This window comes from Grus americana, chromosome 7, assembly GCF_028858705.1.
Source record: "Grus americana isolate bGruAme1 chromosome 7, bGruAme1.mat, whole genome shotgun sequence".
NCBI lineage: Eukaryota > Metazoa > Chordata > Aves > Gruiformes > Gruidae > Grus > Grus americana.
This window is the reverse complement of record NC_072858.1, coordinates 16,968,555-16,992,229: the sequence shown is the minus strand read 5'-3', so window position 1 is coordinate 16,992,229 and position 23,675 is coordinate 16,968,555. Positions and strand designations below refer to the sequence as shown.

The 23,675-nt window shown below is 35.6% G+C and overlaps 1 protein-coding gene across 4 annotated transcripts in view; it reads right to left on the bottom strand.

Moving 5' to 3' along the window:
- The window catches only part of ADGRA1 (adhesion G protein-coupled receptor A1), a 286,895-nt gene that overhangs the window by 49,583 nt on the left and 213,637 nt on the right, over positions 1 to 23,675 (bottom strand). For all 4 annotated transcript variants that reach the window (XM_054831561.1, XM_054831562.1, XM_054831565.1 and 1 more), the window contains 2 exons: positions 5,623 to 5,830; positions 4,475 to 4,683 (listed from right to left, as the gene is read on the bottom strand). In XM_054831561.1, the coding sequence (XP_054687536.1) occupies positions 4,475 to 4,683; positions 5,623 to 5,830 (417 nt within the window). The remainder of the gene's footprint in view (positions 1 to 4,474; positions 4,684 to 5,622; positions 5,831 to 23,675) is intronic.

Below are 23,675 nucleotides of genomic sequence, written 5' to 3'. Positions count from 1 at the left end.
GGACTTGAATTCCAGGGAATTTTGCAGTTCCCACTACACCAAATGTTAATTTTGCAGATAGCAGGTAAACTTTCTGGATCACTTTCATAGTCTTTGGTGCTTAAAGCCTGCTGAGGTATATTCTTCTGGCGTAAAAGTAGGTGTTGAAACACACAAAAAAAGAGAAGTTCATTCTTAAACCTCTCTTTATAAGCAGCCTGATTTTTCAAAGTACTGAACCACATTTCCACAGCCTGTTATGAGAAAACCTTGTGTTCTCTATGGGGAAAATGTCAAATACTGTAATTATGTCAACCTTCTACATGACATCTCTGTAATAATTCCCCGACTCATGAATTAATTTCTCAAAAGGCGTAGACAAGCTGTTTAATTTGGAGAAGACCTGAAACATGGAAGTTTAGAAGACTGTTTTCAGAACTGAACTTCATGAATAGTCCTAAGAAATTCTACAATTGTCTCCAGTCACACTGAAAATACTGAAAACATAGCTTTTGTGGTACTGTGATTCTACCAATTTGGAAAGACTTAAAAGATTCAGGGAATGCTTGTAAAACAACAGGAGAAAAATCCTGTTAACTCTTAGCAAGATCCATTCCTACTATCTGGCCTCTCCTCAATTTCTCATTCACACAGTTTTCCAAGGTTTGCTTCCAGAATAGTTTCAAATTTGCTGGATTTTTGTCAGCTCAATCTCCTCAGCCCTAATTATCTCAAATAGCCATCCACTGAATGTATACTACTTTTGCAAATAATGATTCCTTACACTCACAAAAAAAAAAAAAATCCAACAAAAAACCTCACCTATGTTGTTTGGAATAATGAGATACATTGCGACAAAACAGGAAAGGACCTGTTTATGATTTTATGTTCATTTAACCTATCTTCAGGATTAAAATTAAAAATGCTATCAATAATTATTAATCCATTTCATGTTAATCGAGAAGTAGCATACTTTGATTTTAGAATTTTACTAGTGTTTATTTGGCAGATTTGAAGATATTACTATTGACAAGCAGTCTGAGGCAGAAAAGGAAATGCTGTATACAATTACAGTAATATCCGTCACTATTGAGTTGCCATTCTGTTCTAAGAAAAATGAAAGGAAGAACAAAGGACAACGTATGTCAAAACGTATTCAGCGAATTTTGAAATTCAGCGTTGCTGTTGCATATTTTTGTTATCTCCTGAAGAGTTTTTACTCATCTATACTATGCCTACAGGGCACTAGATTGGTCATAACATACACTAACATCGTCTTGAAAAATTAAAATATTGATATACAGCTCAGTTCACAAAGGAGCACAAATACATAGTATTTATAGAACAAATACTTATAATCAGATATACCAAAGCCTCAGAATATATTAAGTTCATAATTTTACTCTAAACCAGAGAATCATATTGTGGAGGTTCATAGTTCAAGACCCTGGAGGACTTTGGCCACCTCCAGAAGAAGCTAAAGTGTGACTGTCTCTCTTCCTCCTACAGATAACAGAAGAAAAGACAAAATAGGGGACTGGTCTAAACAGACAGTAGATATAAGGAAAGGCAGGAATATAACTCGGGAGTTTAGTTCACAGCATGTTACTCGCACCCCTAGGGAAGTACCATTCAGAAACTGATCAGAAAAAGATAATGCTGTATTATGTCTGACACTACTCTTTCACTTCCATCCACTGGCCCAACCCAGAGCAGAGTGAGAGCGTGAGAGCAGTGTGAGGGAAGGAGCTTGTACCTCCTTTCCAGCCCAACCTCCAAACTGTACTATCTCTCTCATTGACATCACTTGAACAACTGTCACAGAGAGAAATGAAATGGCTCTACATGAATCCTCTCACTTGAAGTATGCTCATGCTTATTAATTATCAATCGTAGTTGATAAAACCTTGATTACTGCCTTTCTAAAAAAGGACTCTATGAATTCTTTATTTTAACCCTCTTACGGTTCCATAGGCAGAAACAACTTTTAAAAAAGCAGTTCAGGGAACATTGTCTTACTATTTAAAAAGATGACAAATCAGAGTATGTGCTGTACTAGCTATAAAATGGACCGAGGCTTCTATTTCATCCTGTTCTACAGCAAGATACACGTTATTCTGATGGTAATGTAAACCTCCATCACTGTTGCTTTATTGCTGCTCTTCAGTTTACAGATGCTACTTTAGTTTTCTGCTATTACCCCAAAACATAATAATCAATTATGAATTTTTATGGTTTAATAGATTAGAGAATTATAGATGAATAACATGTATCATGATATTATAGCTAATTTCATTGGCTACATACTATATGCTAGCTATTTTGAATTTGCTGTCAGTTTGCTCGTATTTTAAAATATATTAGGCACTCAGGTGTGAATTAAGAAGATACACAGGCATTTTATATTGTTTATATTATAAATTAATAGCTAAGCAGAAAAATGAAACATTTTTCATTTCTCGTATGAGAATTGAACTGCCCAGAAAAGCGTAGTCTCTACGAAATAAAACAATCCCTGACTTCATGCCACAAAACACTGATTAAGAAATAACACCTGAATGAAAATTATTGCACATAACAAAGCTACAAAAGTTTTCCAATAACTGTTTACAAAGATGGCTGTTGCAACAGATATTTATGTGTATGTATACATATATATTAACATGACAAAGTCAGGCATCTTTTTTCTTAAAAGTGACTGCACAACATAATCTAAGGAACATAGCACATTGTTTGCTACCATATCAATTGCAAAGCAAGGGTGAGTCAAAGATTCTATTTTCTTGTCTTGCACAGATAAAAATGGAAGATACACACAGGAATAAAAGCAAAGTTGAATTACTGTAACAAAACAAATGCAAGACTTAAACCAAAATTACATACCAGATGCAAAAGTTGCAGTAAAAGGTGCCTCAGTTGCCGTTACGGTTGTAGAAAAACCAATCTGCTACATCTTATCAGAGATAAATGTGCATTCATCTTTACAAACCAAAAATTAATTCTAGCCCTTACGTCAGTATACGATTTTTGCAGACAAAATGAAACCATGAAATTGGTTGTTTGCAAGCAACTAGTTAATGTTTAATAACTACCCAAAGTTTAAGAAGCACAGGCTGAACCCAGCAGTGGAAGGAGGAGGAAGCCATTTTGGGTGTGGCACCTGCAAAGTCAACAGGTACTTTCTTTAATGAATTTAGAAAAGCATCCTCGAAGCAAAACTATATTTCAGATTTGGGGAAACAAGCGGCTGGGGAAAAAAAGAGAACTCATGGAAGCTGTAGAAAATGAGGTGTATTTGATATTGTCAAATCTTAGGAACAGCTCTTAAATACTGAACAATTCTGGAATGGGTGAAAAAATGTTCAAGTAACTCTGAGGGAAATCAGTTCTTGGGAAGTGGACGATAATATCCGCATTTAACTCGTGGGTGCCACAGCCTTGTGCTATGATTGGCTGCCATCTGGGCTCCATCTGACAGCAGCAGATTGGTATTCTCTGCACACGTCCTCGCAATTCCTGTCGCCTATGTTTGCTGTCCCTTACACATACACACAATACATTATTTACTCAACTATAAACATTTTGGTAATGTACACAAGCAGCATCTACAGTGCAATCGTGCACCAGCATTCAGGATCAATCTGGTATTAATAGTACACATCTGACTAATCCTTTTACAACTGATTTAGAATAAATATTTTTAATGGTGCAAACATTTCTCACCTATATACGTTAGAAAGCTCTCATTTTTTGTTTGCTTTCCTTTATTCCCTGAATAATAACAGGTCATTACTGCATGCATAGTATTTTTGCTTTCACAAAGGTAACTTTCTGTTAAGCAGGATAGTTAAATAACTGCAATGGGAACTGTAAGTGTGACTGAGAGCAGACCAAAGCAGGGTGATGTGTTAGCACTGCACAGAAAGATTTTTCTTAGCGAACAGCAATTTCCTAAGAAGGCTGTCGACGTTGGTATACAAACGAAGACTCCTAGAGGATCAACAAGGACAGCACTGTCCTTACTTAAAAGAGCAGAAGATGTTATTCCTCTCCATTTATTAAATGATTCAACATTGCGGTATGCCTGCAACTAATTAGTATGATCAACACAGTGCAGGGCAGGAACAAAAGCAGACCAGCCTCTGAGATGTGCTGATGTAAAAGCACACAGGAGTATACATTTTTAAACCCTGTCCTATAATTTATAACCATTACATGCTAATCGTTCCTTGATGGAACTTTCATTTGTAAGACTGAATTTAATGTCATTTCTGATTAGGCCTGTCTCTGGATATTAAAACTGACCACCGGCTTTATTCACTTACTAGCAGTTAAATAACTTTCTTTAAGACTGTCTTATACTAAACATTATAGAAAACAAAAGGTCAGTTGCTGACAAGTAGGAATGATGCAGGTGCACGTAAAAAGAACATACACATATGGCAAAAGAGAGAGAGAAAGAAATATAGGTATATTTGCTAAGTCGTATACTTACCATTAGCACTGCAAAGTTACTGAAGTGTGTACTCTGAATGGTGGTAATATTGCCTGCAGAACTAATTATGTGGCACCCTTCTCCCCACCAGCCTCCATGTCCATCTAGAAGGTCAAAATCCCAGAAGGCTGCAATGGGGTCTATACCCCGTGCAAAGTGCCTGAACCCTATAGTAAGAGGGCTGGTGAGGTTTCCAAAACTGCACCCATCTGCAAAAGCAACAAACTGAATCAGAGAGATGGAGTGGAAAACCCTTTATTGATGAATGCTGTCTAAAAAGATCAGATACACTAAACTATTGGGTAAAAAGCAATAGACATACACTCTTAATGGTCAAAAATCAAAGGTAGTGCTCACATTCAGAAAACTTTGCAATAGTATAAATAAATCTGAACATTCCAGTTCCATAATGTGTCCAAATGATCTAATCATCCTTCATAAAGAAGATTTTTTTTTGTTTCAGATTCTTTAGTTACGACCAGTGTTACACTATTGCCTATGTAACTGCAGAAACGGCTCAGTTTCACGGTATGATTAACGGCTGAGACAATTCTGCACTTTCAAAGTCACATTTAAACATTTAAAAAATGTTAATAGAAATGAGAGCACTATTCAGTAGCAAATAAAATTAGTAAAATTGCCTGTGTGAATAATTAATCAAAATAATGACTCACTAGCACATACAATACATGACATTTAGACAAAAGCCTTTAACAACACCTGTTTTACGTCCATCGTTTCAGAAAGTATACTGGTGAGTATTGATACATGCAACAGGGCACTACTCCCACTCCAAAAGCCTTATTTTTGTCAGCGTCTAGGACGTTAGCATTGCAATTTTCATTGTAAAGAGTAAAACAAGATTCTTTCCTATAGCACTGTGCTTTAAGAAACAAGCATCTGTAACAGCACTGTCAACAAACAGTAGTCCAAAATCTGCATTCTAGTCATACAGCAAGTGCATTTATTTATTTGCAGGATAATTTGAATAAAATCATGCAGGTAGGAACAACTGCAAACATTTCTACTAAAGAAAGAGACTGTTTCCAGCCTCTCAGCATACTGTATACTCTACTCCTCTATTCTCTACACAATCAAGTACACCATAGCTTTTAGATTAAAGGAAATAATGCATAACAACTCCTCACCTATTTTAGCAAAAACAGCTGGTGTGGCAACCGTCCTACGTTTCCCATCATCTGCAAGATTTGATGAGTTTCCTGTGCTAGGAAAGAGTTTTCCATTCCGAAAGACAATAAACTGTAGCTTGCAAGTGGAGTTATCAACAGATTGCCAGGCTGAAGACTGAGTGAAGACAGACTGTGGCAAATGAACTGAAGCTACTGCTACAGCATTCTGTACAATGAGAAAAAAAAAGAAACATTTAAAATGCAAATCACAACAGGGTTGCTTTCACGATGTTTTAAACTCCTCTACAAGAAATGTATGCTGCCTTCCTTTTCCAACAGACTGGAAGCAACCAAAGAAGCACGAGCCGTAACCATGGGAATAGGATTGGTACAGTGCATATTAAAAGGGAAAACGTTTTGATTGAATGTGAGAGTCTATATGGTCAAGCTCCCTGCTGCAGAGGTGAGAATGGTTCTTACCGTGCCTGCTAGAGGGTCCATCAACACTGCAGATCTGATTTAAAGAGACAACCTCTACCAGGTTTTCTCCTTCACTTAAAACAGAATCAGACAACTTACATCATTAAAACATTTCTCTGAAAGGGTACTTAAAGAGTACAAAAATAATTTTATTAATACAAAAAATTACATCAGCAGAGAACTGCAAATGCAGTAAACAACACATTTTATGAATATGTTTCTCGTGCTTCATATAAGGAAAAACAGTTAACTCTGCTTTAGTAATGCAGGATTAAAAAATATTACAAGCACTAATGTAACAGAAGAAAACAAGACAGCACTAGGAGAAAATGAATGAAGACTGTCAGATCACTATAATGGCTTTGAGTTGTGTGTTATACACCCTTTTACAAGCAGATAATTCCCTTACAGCAGAGCTGTAAAATACACCAAACGGTACATTCTGAGGACTTCACTCATCAAGCATTTTTTTCCTGCCAAAGTAGCAAACTAATCATTAAGACTGAGATATTTACAAGAAAAAACAAATGATGGGCAATGGGAAAATAAACAGGGAGTCTGTCCTGAGCCTTGAAGTGAAAAGTGTCTGTATTTAAAAACAAACAAACAAACTACAAAATGTTCTAATTTGCATTTTCCCCAAGGGCAAAGTATAGCTTCTGTGCACATAATTTACATAGATTATCATGCAGTTTACTCATAGCACATGTGCGCTACCTCTTTGAGAAGTAAAACAATAATCTTCACAACCATGTAAACAAATGTGACATTAATATATGTCCATGTGCTGGGAGATATATGTACATGTGCGAGACAAAAAGGTACAACAGAGATCAGAGAACTACAATGAATGTGAGAAGTATCTAGTGACCTCACGATAAATAGGGGAGAAAAGCATGAGTAGTCTGTGATGTCACTGGGATGCTTAAATAAAGAGATAAAGGCTTCAGTACAATTTTCTCTTTATTACCATCTATATTTTGGAAAGGTTTTGTGATTTTAACAATAAAAATGCCATTTTTTTTTTTAAAAAGTAAGTATTCAATCTAGGTGATGCCACTTACTAAACATACTCAGAAAAAACAGAGCAAATAGCAACAGGACATTTCTACATTAGATTTTTAAATTAGTACGAAGGCTTTAATTGGAATTAACCGAGCTAAACATCAAGCACTCATCCTTAGATTGTTTCCACTGCCTAATTCACTAAAGCTGTCATAATTGGCTTTATCTCACGCTTCTGAAAAAGACATATTTTACTCTATGGTAACCCAAAGTATCTGTATATGCTGAACCTCTGATTGTTATCAATAAGTATGTACAGAAATTTTTAGCAGTGTCATTTGTCAAACCCCAGGTCACTGTTGAGGACTTATCTGGAGATGTACAGAAGTGTAGTAGAAGTTACAGTGCGATATAAATTTATATTTACAATGGATTTTTATTATTATTCTGTGCTGGCAAAAGCAACAACAATGACATATTAAATTACACTAATTACTTATTATATACAAAAAGAGAAAGCTAGAAGCATCTGAATAAGCTTATGATAATGAAACCAACAGCTAAAGGCACTGGGATAAGCAAAAATTTGCTATGACTTGACAAAAGCAGTCCTACGCAAGCCAGAGAAAACAACAGGTTTACAGCACTTTTGCTAAGAGGGGAAATTGTCTAATTTATTGTGGTTCTCTAATTTCTTCTCCATTGTGACTTACTGATACCAATGGGAAAAAGTAATAGCATAGACAGAGCTTGGCTGTGAGACTGGGGAGGGGCAGAGAAGGGGCTGCACACATCTGGAGCACAGAGAGCTGGTGTGCAAGTCTGATGACAGGCTGCACAGCTGGGGAAAGACCAAGGCGATGCCCATCCTTCACCTCCTCACCATCGCCCTGTCTCTGCACACACAGAGACTTTTCACTACGTAGCATAAAAAAGAAAAGGAATCAGATCACCCTGCCCCAAGTCTTACTCACAGACTACAGCTTCGCTTCATGGGAGTAAAGTCAAACACAGTGAAGAAAAGCTGTACACAGCCTACAAATGCGGTCAGTCCGCACTAAATCCATAATGTCTACGGTCACTTCCTGGGGAACAGTTTAATTGTGAATACTTCCTACGTATATCTGTTATTTCAAACAATTTCTTTTGAGTGCAGGCAGTCTGGTGGAGCGAAGGGCAAAGGGACAGGGCTGTTCCTTGACTGGACAAAGGTACACAGAAAGTAAAAATACTCGCTGTGCATCAAATATTTACTTTACATAGAAATTCCTCAAAATTAAACATCAAACTGTCTGCTACAGCAACATGCCTGCCAACAAGCTCCTGTGGTAGGATATTAATGGAAAACGCACACATTGAGAGTGCCCACACATTGACAATGCTGTTTAAAAATATGAATAAATATTTGTGAACAATTTTTACATCTAAGATATGTGAGAATCTTCTTTTCAATAGTATTAGTCATTACTCACAGGAGAGGGATGATCTGAGCGCTCAGGCAATCCTTGTTATTGTGGTAGAGGATGGATGGACCCTGACTGGAGGCTCGGTCTTGGATTCTGCTGTTCTTATGTGCAGTGATGAATAAGTCAGTTCACCACTCTTGCCTTAGTTTCCCTCGCATTTGGTGAAATAAAAATGATGGTACTTCTTTTGCTTTCTAAGGTGTTTCTGAGTCCAGAGATGAAATACAATATGGGAGCAGATTACTACTAATACCAGTGACAGTGACATCAAATTTTGAGTGAATGACTATGCTTCAGATGTTTCAAAATATACATAAATCATCTCATTTTTAAAATTTTTATTTGGACACCACATCACATAAGGACTGATGTTTCTGAGCGTGCTAGTGGCAGCATCTCAGGAAGCTGCTCCACCTCTAAGAGGGGAGAAAGAGCACTAAAGACAGAACCACCAGCAAGTGTCCTGCATGGGAGCTGCAGCTTTGCAATGACACAGGTCAACACTGGCATCTCATATTTTCCCTGGAAAAGCTTAGAGTCTGTGTCAGCAATTTACTACTCAGGATTTAGAGTATTCTGTGAACGTTTGCAAAACAGAATACCAATAATGCCTTCATGACTCCATTTCACTTTTAGTCCTATTAACTGGCTTGTACTGGCATTCATTAGAAAAAGGAAATCCTGAACATACTGTAGATTTTTCTAAGGAGTATTTTTCTGCTGGAAAATATCAGTGTTTTAAAATGAAAGCTATCCACATAGATCCACCCAGTTGCCCATAAATATGAGAAATTATGCAAATTTCAAAAGCTCCCAGTCATCTTCCATGTCATCTGCCCAGATATTAAAAAATCTGCTGTGTGACCTGCAGCCAGGGAAAGAAGGCTTATCAGCACTAAACCAGCTCTGAGGATTTTCCGGGAGGGCTCCTAGGACTCCTGGCTCCTAAGACTTCTTGGAACCTGGGAAATTTTCCAAAAAGCCAAATAAAAGGTTGTTTTAAATAGTCTGAATCATAATTTGGAAAGTACAGTTTCATAAGTACTTTTGAAGTTTCATTTTTTGTTTCCATTTCAGAGCTATTTTTTTTGTGTGTGGAACTTTTGAAAATATCTGATGAACAGAAACAGCACAAATAAATCCAACTGGATCCCAAAAGTTTTAAATTGGAATGGAAAATGTAATTCTAAAGAGGAAATGGTCCTCAGGATATTGAGAGCTACAGACTCTTGACATTTTTGCAGCTCATGCATGTGTGACTCTTATTAAAAACGTTTTAAGGGAAAAATGAAAGATTTAAAGTGAAGTTTTTCCCCAGGCATTTTTATTCTGGTCAGCAGTCCATTCCTTATAATCAATGCTAGCATTTACAAGGAGTTTTTAAGTGTTTAGGAAAGACAGCCTCTTGCCTTAGGTGCCTTTGTGATATGTTGGCCCTTCTACTTTCATGATTCTTTAAAGAGACCTGCTCCCATTTTTAACATTGCTTCCCCATTATCTTATTCTAACTGTCTAAAATTTAGCATAACATTGAGAGACCACACCCATTATGAGACAATCATTATCAAGGAAGATACTTGGTAACCACTGTGGAATGACATAAATCAAATTACTTTCAGTAGCTCTTCACTATGCTTTGATACTAGACTGATTTTGAGTTCAAGCACAGTATTTCTGTTTGAGATAAAACATATTTCATAGAAAAGTATCCAATTTTGAGTCCTCAGAACAGTCATAAGGTGTATTTTTCCAGTTGGCAATTTCCTTAACTTAAAAAACAGCACCTTAACAAGAGGTCAGAACAAAACTGGAGGAAAAAAAAGAGTAAATGAAATCACCTGAACACCTGGCAGAGAACTGGAAAAGCAGCTCCACTACTTCCAGATTTTAAAGAATCTGATGAGGTGTTTTACAGATTCAGATGCAAGACACCATATATTCTATTATTAAAGATACAGAGATGTTGCCAAAATAGGAACATAAAGTAGCAGTAAATAAATAGTAGAAACTAAGCTCTACGGGTAATAGCCTATATTGCTAGATATGTACTGACTTAACAGTGTGGTCATCATAATAAAATCAAGTAAACGAATTATTTATACACATACAATAGATTTCACTTAGGCCCTCAAACAAGACAGCAGCTCCTTAGAAGCAACTGAAGAATTCAGTTTGGAGTTTATGTTAAAGGTTTGACAGTTAACATAACAAAAAAGTGCAAAATTGTTTTTTCAGATGTTTCTCCTGGTAGATATTTAAATAACATTCCTTTGGAATTATCTCAGCACATGATATATGAGATAAGGACAGCCATTTGGCCCAGTGCTGTGAGGCTTTAGGTGGACTGTACATGAGCACAGATCTCTTTTTCTAGTATGAAAACTATCAACAAAACCCCCCAAAATTTAGACTACCTGGGAAAACGTCAAATAAAGTTTCTGTAATGAAGAATGGAAACAATGCCAGTTTGAAGAAATCTGGTTATACAGATCCATACTCAATGACAAACAATTTGACAGGTCCTAAAAGAGATAGGATTTTTATTTTTTTTTTTTTTTTAAAATGGGAGAATACCAAGCAAGGAAAGTAGGAGATCCCCAGCTGTATTAACTTATGTACATGACATTGCTCCTGATTTGTCACAGTTTAACTACCCTTTTTAGACTGCTGCTTAAACACAAGCCTGGAAAGGCTCAGGGATGACTAGCAAGCGAAAAGCAAAATGTATATAGATTCCCAGGGAGAAATGAAGAGGTAACTCCAAAAATGCAACATAAAATAACCTGGCTATTGAGGTGAAACTGCTAAGCATGTTAGGGTTATCATGTGATACAGTCATTATGTAGTAAAGCTGCAGTCCACATCCATCTCAATATATGCAAACCTAAGTACAGAATCCAAGATACCTTTGTTCTAGCCAGGCAAAAACGCTGGTATAACGCATAGTGAAAATGTGGCATCAACAAGAAATACAGGCAAATTTTATGAAAAAGTAGAAAACCATCTTAATGTGTGTTTAAAGGTCTTACTAATTAATAATAAAGGTTTTCTAGCGTCATGCTATAGAAATATTAGATTTAGCAAATAGCATGGAAATTTTAGAAAAACTGGTAATATAAAATAATCTTGGAAAGCCTGATTGTCAGTAACCCTTTTCTAATACAAGTAAAAAAATAACAGTAGTCTCCACATTAGAATTTTGTATTTCAGATTTGAAAACTTGGCAAACTCGGGAAATTCACTGACGAAAGTTAATACATTCTTGATCTTGTAAGTCCTGTTAGCAGATTAAAAAGAACAAAGAGTATAGTCAGAAAGCCTATGAAAAGAAAAAAAAAAAAACCAAAAGCACTGATCGGTGAAACAAAATAGTATTTTAAGTTTCAAGAAATGGATGGATACAGTGATAATTACCAAAAACATTTTACATATGGCAGTAAGTTCTTCAGATCTATATTAAAAAAAGGAAAAGGAAAGAAGCAGACCTGCCATATACAAAGAATAATAGAGATATAATAGAGAATAACAGAATAGAGATAAAACAAACTAGAAAAAAAATCAGGTAATACATTTTTTTATTTAACCTTAATGAAAGTGTTGATGTTTACATGGAGACAATGTTAGGATCAATAATAAGAACAAGAATATAAAAATTACTGCAAATATCAAAGCAAAATTCAATAAAAGCTGAATATTGTCATACATATCTTTGAAAGAACTGATACGTGAAATCAAAGGACAATTGTAAATTTTTTTTTTTTTTTAGGAATCTACCAAGTAAATCATAGAGCAATGATGACTACTCTGTAAAATGACCTACAGTAAGGGTGAATGAGTGAACCAAGTTTGGCATGTAAATTATGGTATAGACTTATGCATGAACGAACAACTTTATTGCACAGTTTGTATGATCACTCACAGCTGCTGCTGCCATATTGGTCTGTTTCTGTGTCCAAAGACAGGCCATTTTCAATGCGTTCAAAAGAATCGACTGGTAAATAGCATGAAAATGTGGGGTGTCCATTAGGGACTTCTATATGGACCACTATGACATTATTTCTGTGTTCCAGTGTGATGCGTTGAAGTTGCTTATGCATTCATGCATTATTCCTCCAAACCACAGGTCAGCATTTAGGACTTCATTATTAATGCATCCATGAAAATACAGTCAGAAAATGTAGTATTTCTTTTCTAAGAAAAGAAAAATGTGTTGAATTCTACAAGCAACAACTGACCTGTTAATCTGATATTGTGAGGGAAAAAGAGAAAGAGGAAAAAAAAAAAAAGATAACACAAAGGGAGACAGGGTAGGTTTACCAAAGGTAAATAAGGCCAGACCCACATGATAGTCCTCCCTGATAACTGTTTTTCTAGACAAGACAGTACAATTAACCTAATTTCTTTGGTCTTCAATAAAATATTGGCTACTACATAGAAAACTGTTAGCTGAGTTGAGACATTAAGAATTAGTAAGAGATAGTATCAGGTGAAAAAGGAACAAGCTAAAATTGATAATACAATTATTTACTTTGAAAGAGAAAGACAGGCTGGAGTCAATGTATCTAAAGTTTCTATGAAAATCAGTTTGGGGACTTCCAATTTTTATTTGATGACCTTGAAATAAAGAGGAATGTCACCTAAGACAATGTTCAAAATCATATGTATTACAGATTTATAATGAGAATTTTTATTCTAAGTTGGTGAAACAGACCACTTTGGAAAGCAACAGACAGGGAAAAGGACCTGAAAGCACAGGATGATTTAGAGCAATTATGATTTAACAATAAAAAAAAGACAAATACAGTCCAGGACATAAAGATGATGCAGAGCAGAATGGGTGTAAGGGATGGTTAATAGGGTCACCAGTAGAATGAATAATTTGTTTCACAAGTGCAGAGTAAAAGAGTTCAGCTTTGTTAGCCTAGCAAAATGAAAGAGAAGGCTGTGCCTGCTGTCTTTAAAAATACCAGAGGAATAGCATCTAGGGAAGAAGAAGAGTCATGCGAGCAAACAGCCAGCATGAGCACAGCGACAAATAGGACATTGGTCAAGAGTAAAAATGCAGACTTAAAAGTATGAAAATGTTTCTTAGCCTTTATAACAGAGAGGACAGGATAGCTCTCAAAGATTATAGATACACACACAAAAAATTACCTACTCTTGAGAGAGTATTTGCAAACTTTTTGATAGAATTACACAATACAGTTGGAAAAGTATGTTTCTCTGTTTTACAAGAAGCATCTAAAATTCCTTTTGAGAACTAATGAATTCCCTGGGTAAAGGTATTCCTGAACTTCCTACTTCTACTTACATCCCCAGTATGCAGTTAATAGAGTTCATAAAAATCTCACTAAGAAGAAAGAGAGTTAAAAAAACTATACAGTCTTGGTAGATTCAAGTGACTCACATCTGCAATAAGAGAACGTTGAGCATGGAAATTATATTATCATTCTTTTGAGAAACAAAAAGAAACTGCACACATGTGAGAGCTGCAGACAGTCAGCAAACTTGAAAACTCAGCCACTTATTTAATGTAGAGACCTGTTTTAGAAATATTAAAACAAATGTCTAAAAATAGAACAATTAAACACAGATCTCACACAGAATAGTGAAAAAATAAGACATAGGCATATTTCTACTACTTCTCTTCCTACTATTTGTTCTTAAAATTGAAGAGATCTTTAGCACTTAAGTTACAAACCTCAGTCTCCTACACTGTGAGATGGTCAAGACAGCAATACCCATCTCAGATAACCATTAACTACTGACAGTCAGATGAACATTCCTAATATAAAAATCACATAAAAATGGAATCACCCAAATCATTACACTACCATTCCTAAACAAGAATCCCAGATTTACTCTACCTGAAATAGAATATCAAATGAAGATATCCTTCATTTGTGGTAGCATCAGTAGCAGCACTTATAGGTAACTGCGTGGCCCTGAATAAAAGACAAAATTGTTTCTTTACACTGTTGGATCATCTCGCAATGTCCATACACTCAGGCCGCACCTATAGGTAGGGCCATAATACTTAACTCTGATATTGTGGTGACTTGAAAAAACATCAGTTGAAACAGGTGATTCTGCAAAAGCCTCAGAAAACACAATGAATCTGCAGACAACTTCAAATATTATTGCACCGGTAGATACAATGTAAGAACAAAGATTAAGAACCATATTTGTAAATTATTTTCTGCTGACAATTTGTTAGCATACTTTTTGTGTATTCCAAAATGCCACATCAGCAATCTCATTTTAAAATATCCAAATTTTACCTGAGGTTTCACCTTTTATGGTAATGTACCTTTTGCCCATATACTGACAACAACAAACCCCACTGTAAAGCATAACCAAAATCAATAATGAGGGAACAACATTATAGCAACTGAATTTTATATAAGAAACACAATATTGTTATAATATTAATTACTAGTTTTTATATTTAATTTAGATAAAGGTTTTATTTTAAGGATTTTTTTAGATTTTTTCAGACAGTACTACATGACTGCTGCAATTCAGGGTTCCTTATTGCAAGTCAAGCAGAGTCCACAATAGACTTGCCATAAGGCACAAAGTTATGCCAGAGAATCCATAAAATTGGTCTTCCTGGGAACATGAGAGTTCTTAAGGGTGGCCTATGAGTTTTCAACTGGCATTTAAAGGGTTTTTTGGGGGAAGATCCTTGAAGTTTTAAAGGATTTTGGACACACCCCAAAATTCACACTGTAACTTTCCGTTGTTTTCCTCTGGACCTACAGAGACTGCAGCTTCATTTTTAAAAAGGACGGCTTCTGGCAGTGTGCTCTACAGGAGACTCACCCTCTTAAGAGCTTGGTTCACTGGGCCCTTCAGGGATGCATTAGCTCCTAGAAATACTACATTTTCCTCTGCGTACCCTGGGATGAAGGAGTATTCTTCCTTTTTATTTAGAAGCTCAGTTCATCTTCAGGCATTAAATATGTGAGATCTTTCTGGAAAGATGATAAGCATATTTGATTTTATTATAACATTGATGAGCCTGTGGTTTTAATTGTTGCAGATGCACTCAGAGGATGGGATGGGCATATGCTAAATTGTTAGAATTTTTAAATATAAAGTCACAATAAATAATCTGATGAGCTGCCTAGCTGGAGCATTCAGCTACATAATTACAATGATATCACCATGGATCTTAGGAAGGGCATCATAATTATACAGAATACCTAACTAACCAAATACCTTTTACAGCTCATTGATCACTGAATTCAATTATATGTAAGTATTATTAAGTTTAGAAGAAGGAAACGTGAATTCTAGCTTTGGTATACTGGCACACATGAGGTTTTTTGCCATGACCACTTTTAATTTATTTTTTGAACAACGTGAATTGTGTTAATGTAGACCTCATAACAGTCTTACTTTTTGCATGGTCCATAGCTTACTAACTATCATACATAAGAAACTATTAGGAATGGGAACAAAGAGAATATTTCCCACTACTCAGACATAAAGTGTTAACAACAATTTTTCTAAAGTTGGAGAAACATAATTTGATTAAAAGGGGAAGAGATACTAGGTGGTTTATATGCATAAGAAAAACCACTAGTAAACAAAATTCATATGCATTTTAATAGTGCAGTACATACCATTACGGATTTTATGATTTTTCTAAAGTCTTAGAAAATTTGCGTATATCCATTTATTGAATATGAGTACATAGTGATGCAACCATTAGGTCATACAGTAATTCAAAATGACTGAATATTGCAACTATTTAATCATACTTGATCATAGGATTTTTAAGTTCACTGATGTGGTATTCACACTTAGTTAAGCTAGATAAATACAAAGCTCATTTAGTAACATAAATGGGAATGTAGCGAAAAAGATTAATTCAGAAATTTTTAATAAACTATTTTGATATAATTTTTCAAGGTAAATTGAGCTTCTACATTGCATATAATGTGCAGAAGTCCAAGTATAAGTGTTTTTCTGGTGCTGCCTTTTGCATAAAGACGACTGCAATGAAATGCTGACGTTGCTGCTTGATGACTACTGAAACATCGCCCCTGTCTGATAATGGAGGAAAGCTGAAACTGCTGAAAATAATTTTAGCAATTTGGGTCTTTTAGGAAGTGAATTTAAGAGTTCCACACCATGAAACGACTCAATATTCTGCAGATTTTGAATGAGTTGGATATTATCCTCAGGAATAATCCCTATTGCCTATAGCCATTAAACAATTCAGACCAAGCATTACTCTTGCAAGCCATAACTTGGGCAAGGCACACATTTGTAGAAGTGGGTGTGAGATCACTACATTGCTTTGCTATATAGAGACAGTTAAGTATTTGAAAAAGAAAAGTGGTAAGATCACCTTTTCTTTAGTTCACGTACACACAATCACACTTTCCTTCGTTACAAGATACAACTTCACTATTCTCACAACAGTCAAGAAAATACACCTCCTCAAGAGCAGAAAATATGATTTCTTCCCTCCTATTCCTGAACTCAGCTTTCCATTTTGAAAAACTGATATATTTTAGTCTCCAAGTTGCAAAACAATAATCTGCTTCCTGAATTTCAGTCACTCAGTCAATTTATTAGCTTCTACAGCACAGTCAGAAACCACATGTTGTAAGAAGAAATGTTAAAAAGAGTGAGTATAGTTGCACTGGCAAAAGAGAGGTTCTGAGTCACAGAAGTGTCTTCACATTTGGATGACAGTACCCAAGGTCTCCAGAACCTTGAGTTGCATGGTGGTAAAGTGGATGTATATCAATGGTAGCAAGTGACATTTTAAGAGAATGCTTATAATTGAGATGTTGAGTATGAAGGAGAAGACACACACTCCCCTACTGCTAGTGCCTGTAGTTGCTAGTAACTGCTGCTCACCAAAGCTCCCATGCAGAATCACATACCCTGCTCCATAAGTCTCACACACATCTTCAGGGTTCTGATGCACCCAGTGTGGACACAAAAGACAAGATATTGAGCTCAGTATGACAATGAAATGGTAAAGTCAGAATTTCACCTTTAAAGTCCAGGTCTGGCCAAATGCCATGCTGAACACCCAGTTAGAGCAAAACCAAACATAGATTTGGTACCTATGTTTCCGTGTGAAATAAAAGACTATAGGTATTAAAGTGATTTATCCGAGGCTACATTTACATGAGCACTAGTGGGTCCAAACTTGTGCCACAGTGGTGATGTGAGCCTTTGTTTCTGTCTTACTTTCTTGACAACTGAACAGAAAAGGAATGGAGGAAAGAAGTCCATCTGGCAAGAAAGTTGTCAACTCGTTAAGAGTAGTACCCTTTGCCAAGCCATTCTATTTTTGGGTTATATATAGAAAAAGGATGTTGCCTGAGGAATAGTATATTCCCCCATTCTTTTTTTCAAGAAACAATGTAAGTTGCTCTTCTTGCAAGTAAGATATTTGCAGGTATGTTTTCACCAGCAATCTAAACTATAGTCATGAGAAAGCTTTGAAAATAAAACATCACAGGATGCATACATAAGTACATTGTACATATAGTTCATGTGAAAATCTATTGTGTTGGTCCTCTGGTTCAGCCAGAAAGCATTCAGAGCCTAACGGAACACTTTTACCTCCAGCTGAATCCCATGTACTCTCATTGTCCTCATCACAGATTACTAGTTTATCTGGACAGACTCCTTAGCCCAGAATGCATCTATTCTAACAAGCACTGAGAGCCAATTCATCTTGATTTATTCTACTGGAATGAATTCACATTCACAATGGAAGTGAGCTCCGAGTGAACGTTCCATCAGACCATGTCTCCACCAATCTAGTGATCACTTTATACAGTCCTGTTAGTTGAAGAGGGTTGGAAGAAACCTAACTCTTATTTCTTAACATTTCACAGATGCTAAGAAACCACGTAGGCACGCATGCAAATTTTTCTTTGATACTGCAAAAATAGTCACTTGACATAGTCAATGTTAGGCATTTAGTTTCTAAAAGCTGACTGAATTAATATCTTGGTCCTCTACGTCCTCAAATTGAGTTTGGTAGCTCAGCTGCTACAAAACAGTGATGACGTTCTCCTGATTAAGATTTTAAAATACTAACATACATTATCAGTTCCTGTCATCAATCATCACTACATGAGAAATTATAGTTTATATTGGGTGAGGATGGTTTTATATTTCTGCAGCAGTATGCACTGTATTGCTCTCAAATGAGCACCTTTGAGTTGAGATGCCAAAGGTCACTTGAGAGTTCTTATATAGTGCATGAACCCAACTGAGGTCTGAACTAATCCCAGGAGGAACACTCTCTCATTCCCATTCAGTGACTGTTGAGAATGAAGATTCCTAATACAATATAATAGATCTCTAATATTATAGGTTACTTTAAATACTCAGATAGGTGCTAACCTAGCTAAAGTTAGATGGGATGAAACTCATGTAGTAATAAATGAAGACTGAGAACTAAGAACGAACTCACATCAGTTTTCTCTCCCCATTTCTTAGATTAAACAAAGGGGAATAACAATAATCTTAATTCTTCCAAATGCAAAGCTGCTTTCAGTTTGCAATGTACTACAGGAGCGGATGGGAAAGCATAGGCATTTCATTTTGCTCATGGCTTTTGAATTAATACAAGTTTTCAAGTATTAGTGCTGCAGGGCCTGTATACTGAAAAAGCAACAGCAGCATGTTCATTAAAAATGGCAGTCTACATGCCATGAAGTGTTCACTTTTTAAACCTTGTAAATTAGTTATATAAGCAGCAAATTTGCAATTTAATCAGCAGAAAATGAATTGGTTTACATTGTTATATGTAGGTACTTGCAACGGTTTGAATATTTTTGGTCTTCCCCTCTTGCTCTACTGATTTTCTAATCTTTTTCAGTAAAGGTCAATTCTTCTGGCATCAGTATATTTAATGTGTTCACAAATTTTGTACAAAAGGCCTTTATTCTAAAGGGCTTCATTTTATCAGTCAGACACATCAACAGTGTGTATAATTCAGACTTTCTCAAGGGCTTCCACTGCCAAATTTGACTGATTTTTTTTTTTTTCCAAGTGTGTTATCATTCTTGCTGAATCACTTCCAGTCTCCTATTAAACTGATATGCCTTTATTTTAGGCAGTAGCAATGTTCATTTTCTAAAATAAAAACTTAATATGTTCACCATTTCACTATCTTTTTTCTTCTGGACTCCCCAGTGTTACTTTCTGCATTAAATAGGACGGGAATACTTCGCTGAATCCTGCACATGCATTTCTGGACTCTTACTACTGCTACCACCAGATGCTGATATGAGTACCTGAGTGTATGAATTAATTATTTAGAAGCGAGGATCTGAAAGAAATGTGCTCAAGGAGGGAAAGGGAAATAAAATCAATACAAAAAAAATTGAGTCTCTCATGCCAACTGAAGGACTAACATCATGTACAAAATTAATAACTAACATTATTAGCTGAAAGACAGTGTATTTGAGAAAAACTGGCAGAGTCCCAAATTGGCTATCTCAGCAATGAGAAAGACTTCGTTTTTTTTATCATCAGGAATTCTGAGTCCTAGAAGATCTATATATCTACAGCAATATGAAAACACTGCTGCCAAGGGCACAGACTCTACTAAAAAATGTATTACTATTTTTCCTTGACTATTGTCTAACATAAGAAAAAAGTATTTTTATAGCAAGTATGAGGGCCTAGATAAAACTAGACAAGACTAATTTAGCAAACTAATGAATGGATTTTGATACTATTTCCCCAACTACACCTAGACTTATTGCTTTGTTTCCTTCATACAGGACATATTACCTGAAAAACAAAAGTCTTCTCTTGAAAACAACATTAGGTAAATATCTCAACTTTAACAAAATGAAATAAATGCAATGATGTCCTATCTCCTTCCATACATAAACACAAAACCAAAAATTCATTGGCCACTTTTTTCTCTTCTACCATTCTATATTTTGATATTCGCACATGTCTTCAATAGATCTACATTAAAAACACAGTGACAAATACATTCATAAGAAAAGAAAACTGTATTCACTAGTTATAAATATCTTGCAATCCATCTCTTAATTTTATCACCTTGTTGGGGCTCTTTGAGGGACATACCAAAGACATATTCTCTGTATAGTTTTGATATCCTCTAGATTTTTAGATTTTTTTTTAATGTCTCTGTTCAGAAGCAATAAGCCAAAAATGATGCAGTCTGCATGTCTGAACAATAGCATTTTCTTGCTTTGTAACCTTGACATGGAGAATGCAAGATACTTGTACTTGCTAAGCCATGGTCTATTCAGCATCATTGTGTTAGCATTACTCACCAAGTGGAATTAAAAACTGCACTACAGTTACCATGACAACCAGCTGTCTCCCACATACAGCATCAGTTTGAATTTGTGCAGACCATTTCTAACAATGATTTAAGTCAACAAATCCAGTATTACCCTAAGGTAAAAATCTGGTTTAAGAACAAATAAATATTTTCAGTTTCATAATATTACTTTGCTCAACACATTAATTCAAAGTGTGACTTGGGAGATCTTCAGAGAGCTGCAGTGACTTTTCTTAGAAATTAAAGGTGAATGGTAATCTGCTGCTCAGTATATAGTTGAGGACCACTGAAATTCTTGACCCAATGAACATGTAAGAAGCATATGGAGAAGAGAAGGCATAACATTCATAGAAGAGTTTATGGGGAAAACGCATTAGAATATTTATTTAATCATTTTCTAAGATCTACATTTGAATGATGCTGCTGATTACCTTGGGTAATATCACTAACATCATCAGTGTATGCTCAATAAACAGATTCTTACTAGAAAATAAAGTGGAATTCATACACATCCAAAAGTATCAGCCAGCAATTCTCCATCGTGAAAATAATCTGAAACTTGGAATATAATTTCTGGGCCTGGGAATTCTAAAATAAGCTTCTTTTCTAGTAAATTTGCAGGGGTTTTTTGGTTTTGTTTTTAATAATCAATTTACATGCAAAGAGAAGGCTCAGTTGCTTTTGAAACACCTGAGTTATAAAGGAGAGAGGGAACAGGAGTATATAAAATTTATATCATATTTATAATGTCTGGTGATACATTATACGATTGCATGTCCGGTCACCAGTATCAAGTATCCACCTGGCAGTTTTCAGATCCTTTTGATCACCAAGCATGCTTTCAGTAGAGAACGGTCAGTTTTGATTGTCATTGCATAAACACATAATGGCAATGATGGCCAGGTCTGCTTGCAGAACAGTAGGATGCATTGTTTTGAGGAGAGGGAAAACAAGAACCTCCATAACAACATAAAACCCACATATCAATTGTGCATTTGTATATTGAGTGTGGGGAGACAGGGGAAAATAAATGCTGAAAAAAAAGATGGTTAAGCTATTAAAAATGTAATGTATGGTCCAACTAAAGATAATAAAGTAGTAACCCTATTTTTATGTAAGAAAGTATAAAAAAATTCAAAGATAGAAAACTTAAATAGAGTCTATATTTACCAAAGAAACTGCTAATGTTACATTCTGAAGTATGTACATATTAATGATACATCCTACACTCATTTTTCCGGAATCAAGTGCCACAACTAAACATTACTGCAGATTTCCCATTTGATATATAGTATAGCACTTGTTGCATCACAGAGCTTAAAAACACAAAAGAAAACTGGACAAATAAGTGTAATGCATTTAAAATTAAAACATTCAGAGGCTACAAGGATAAGGAATCTGATGCTATTATAAGTAGTTTTAATCTGTGATTGAGAGTTATTAAATCCTAACCCTGAGGAAAATACATACTAATAAAAAGTTTCAGTTTGAATATAATGCTTTCCGTTTTAAGTAATTTCATTTATGTGGGAATGCTGGTCAGAGGACAAAGACAGAAACGTAAGTACAATCATAGAATCACATCTAAAAGAGTGAGGAAGGAAGTAGCACAGAAATGCATTCAGTCCTGGATCACTGTGGACACATTCGTTATCAGTGACAGGCAATGTGAAATCAAGCACAAACTGAAATCAAACCCTTCTTTAAGATTACACTAAACCGAACTGACAGGAACACTACATGCAAGAAAGAAAAAGAAATGGATTTCTATATAGCACTTTGATCTTCAACAATGGGAGTGCATAATGTTTAAACGTAAAAACAGAAGAATTCGAAGTAGAAAAGAGGTAGAAAGCAAGAGAAGGAATAAAATATAACCTGGGGCTCCAAATCCACAAACCCAGACAGGAACAATTTTTTTGCCAGCAAAAAGGCTGCACAGTCAAAGGTAAATGACAATGGGAACACAAATATGATTGTTACTGGAATTTAATGGATCTGTAACAATCCATTAACTCCCAGATTGAGTTGCAATTTAATATCATAAAATAAAATTAAAAGTAAATCAAGATGACAATATAGGCAGATGTGAATCATTTTGCCCGGAGGCTGAGTCTATACCCTTGTGTCAAAGATGCCTTGATGGGGTTAAAGTAGCATTGCTAACAATTAATGTTTTCTTGTTATATTTCAAAAAGTATTGACAGCACCATCAAAAAAATGATGATGATGATTTATTCTAAAGTCAGGGAAAAGGTCTTTCAGATAACAATTTAAAAAATAGGGGAAAAAAGAAGCAGCCTCACCACTGTGTTCCTTTAAAATAGGACTCATCAAAGTTTTTGAATAAGCTTACCCAATCCATGCTTCTTGGTACAGTAGACTTATGGGTGTGTCTGTATTAACATTTTAGTTTAGATTTGGAGCACTGGTCTGATATTCAGATATTATTTTCATCCTATCATATTCATATCTGAATGCCAATATTCAGAGAAATTTCCTGATGGATCTCTATTGCCATGCTTTCAAAAAGTGCTCTCACAGTGCACAATGTGGATTCCGTTTGGATTAAACGGTCACAAAACATAGCTGATGAGTTACATGGGACCAGACTAAAGCTCATCTGGAAAAAACATCCTCAAATACACATATGTTGATGTTGGATTCTCAGTACCACCTGTTTTGCTCCACAGATATGCACCTATTGCATTGCACTACTTCCTAAACTAAGATTAAACAATTCTCACTTTCTAGAAATTTCTTCTTCCCTTCTGTAATTCTAGCCTCTCCCTGTTCTCATCCTC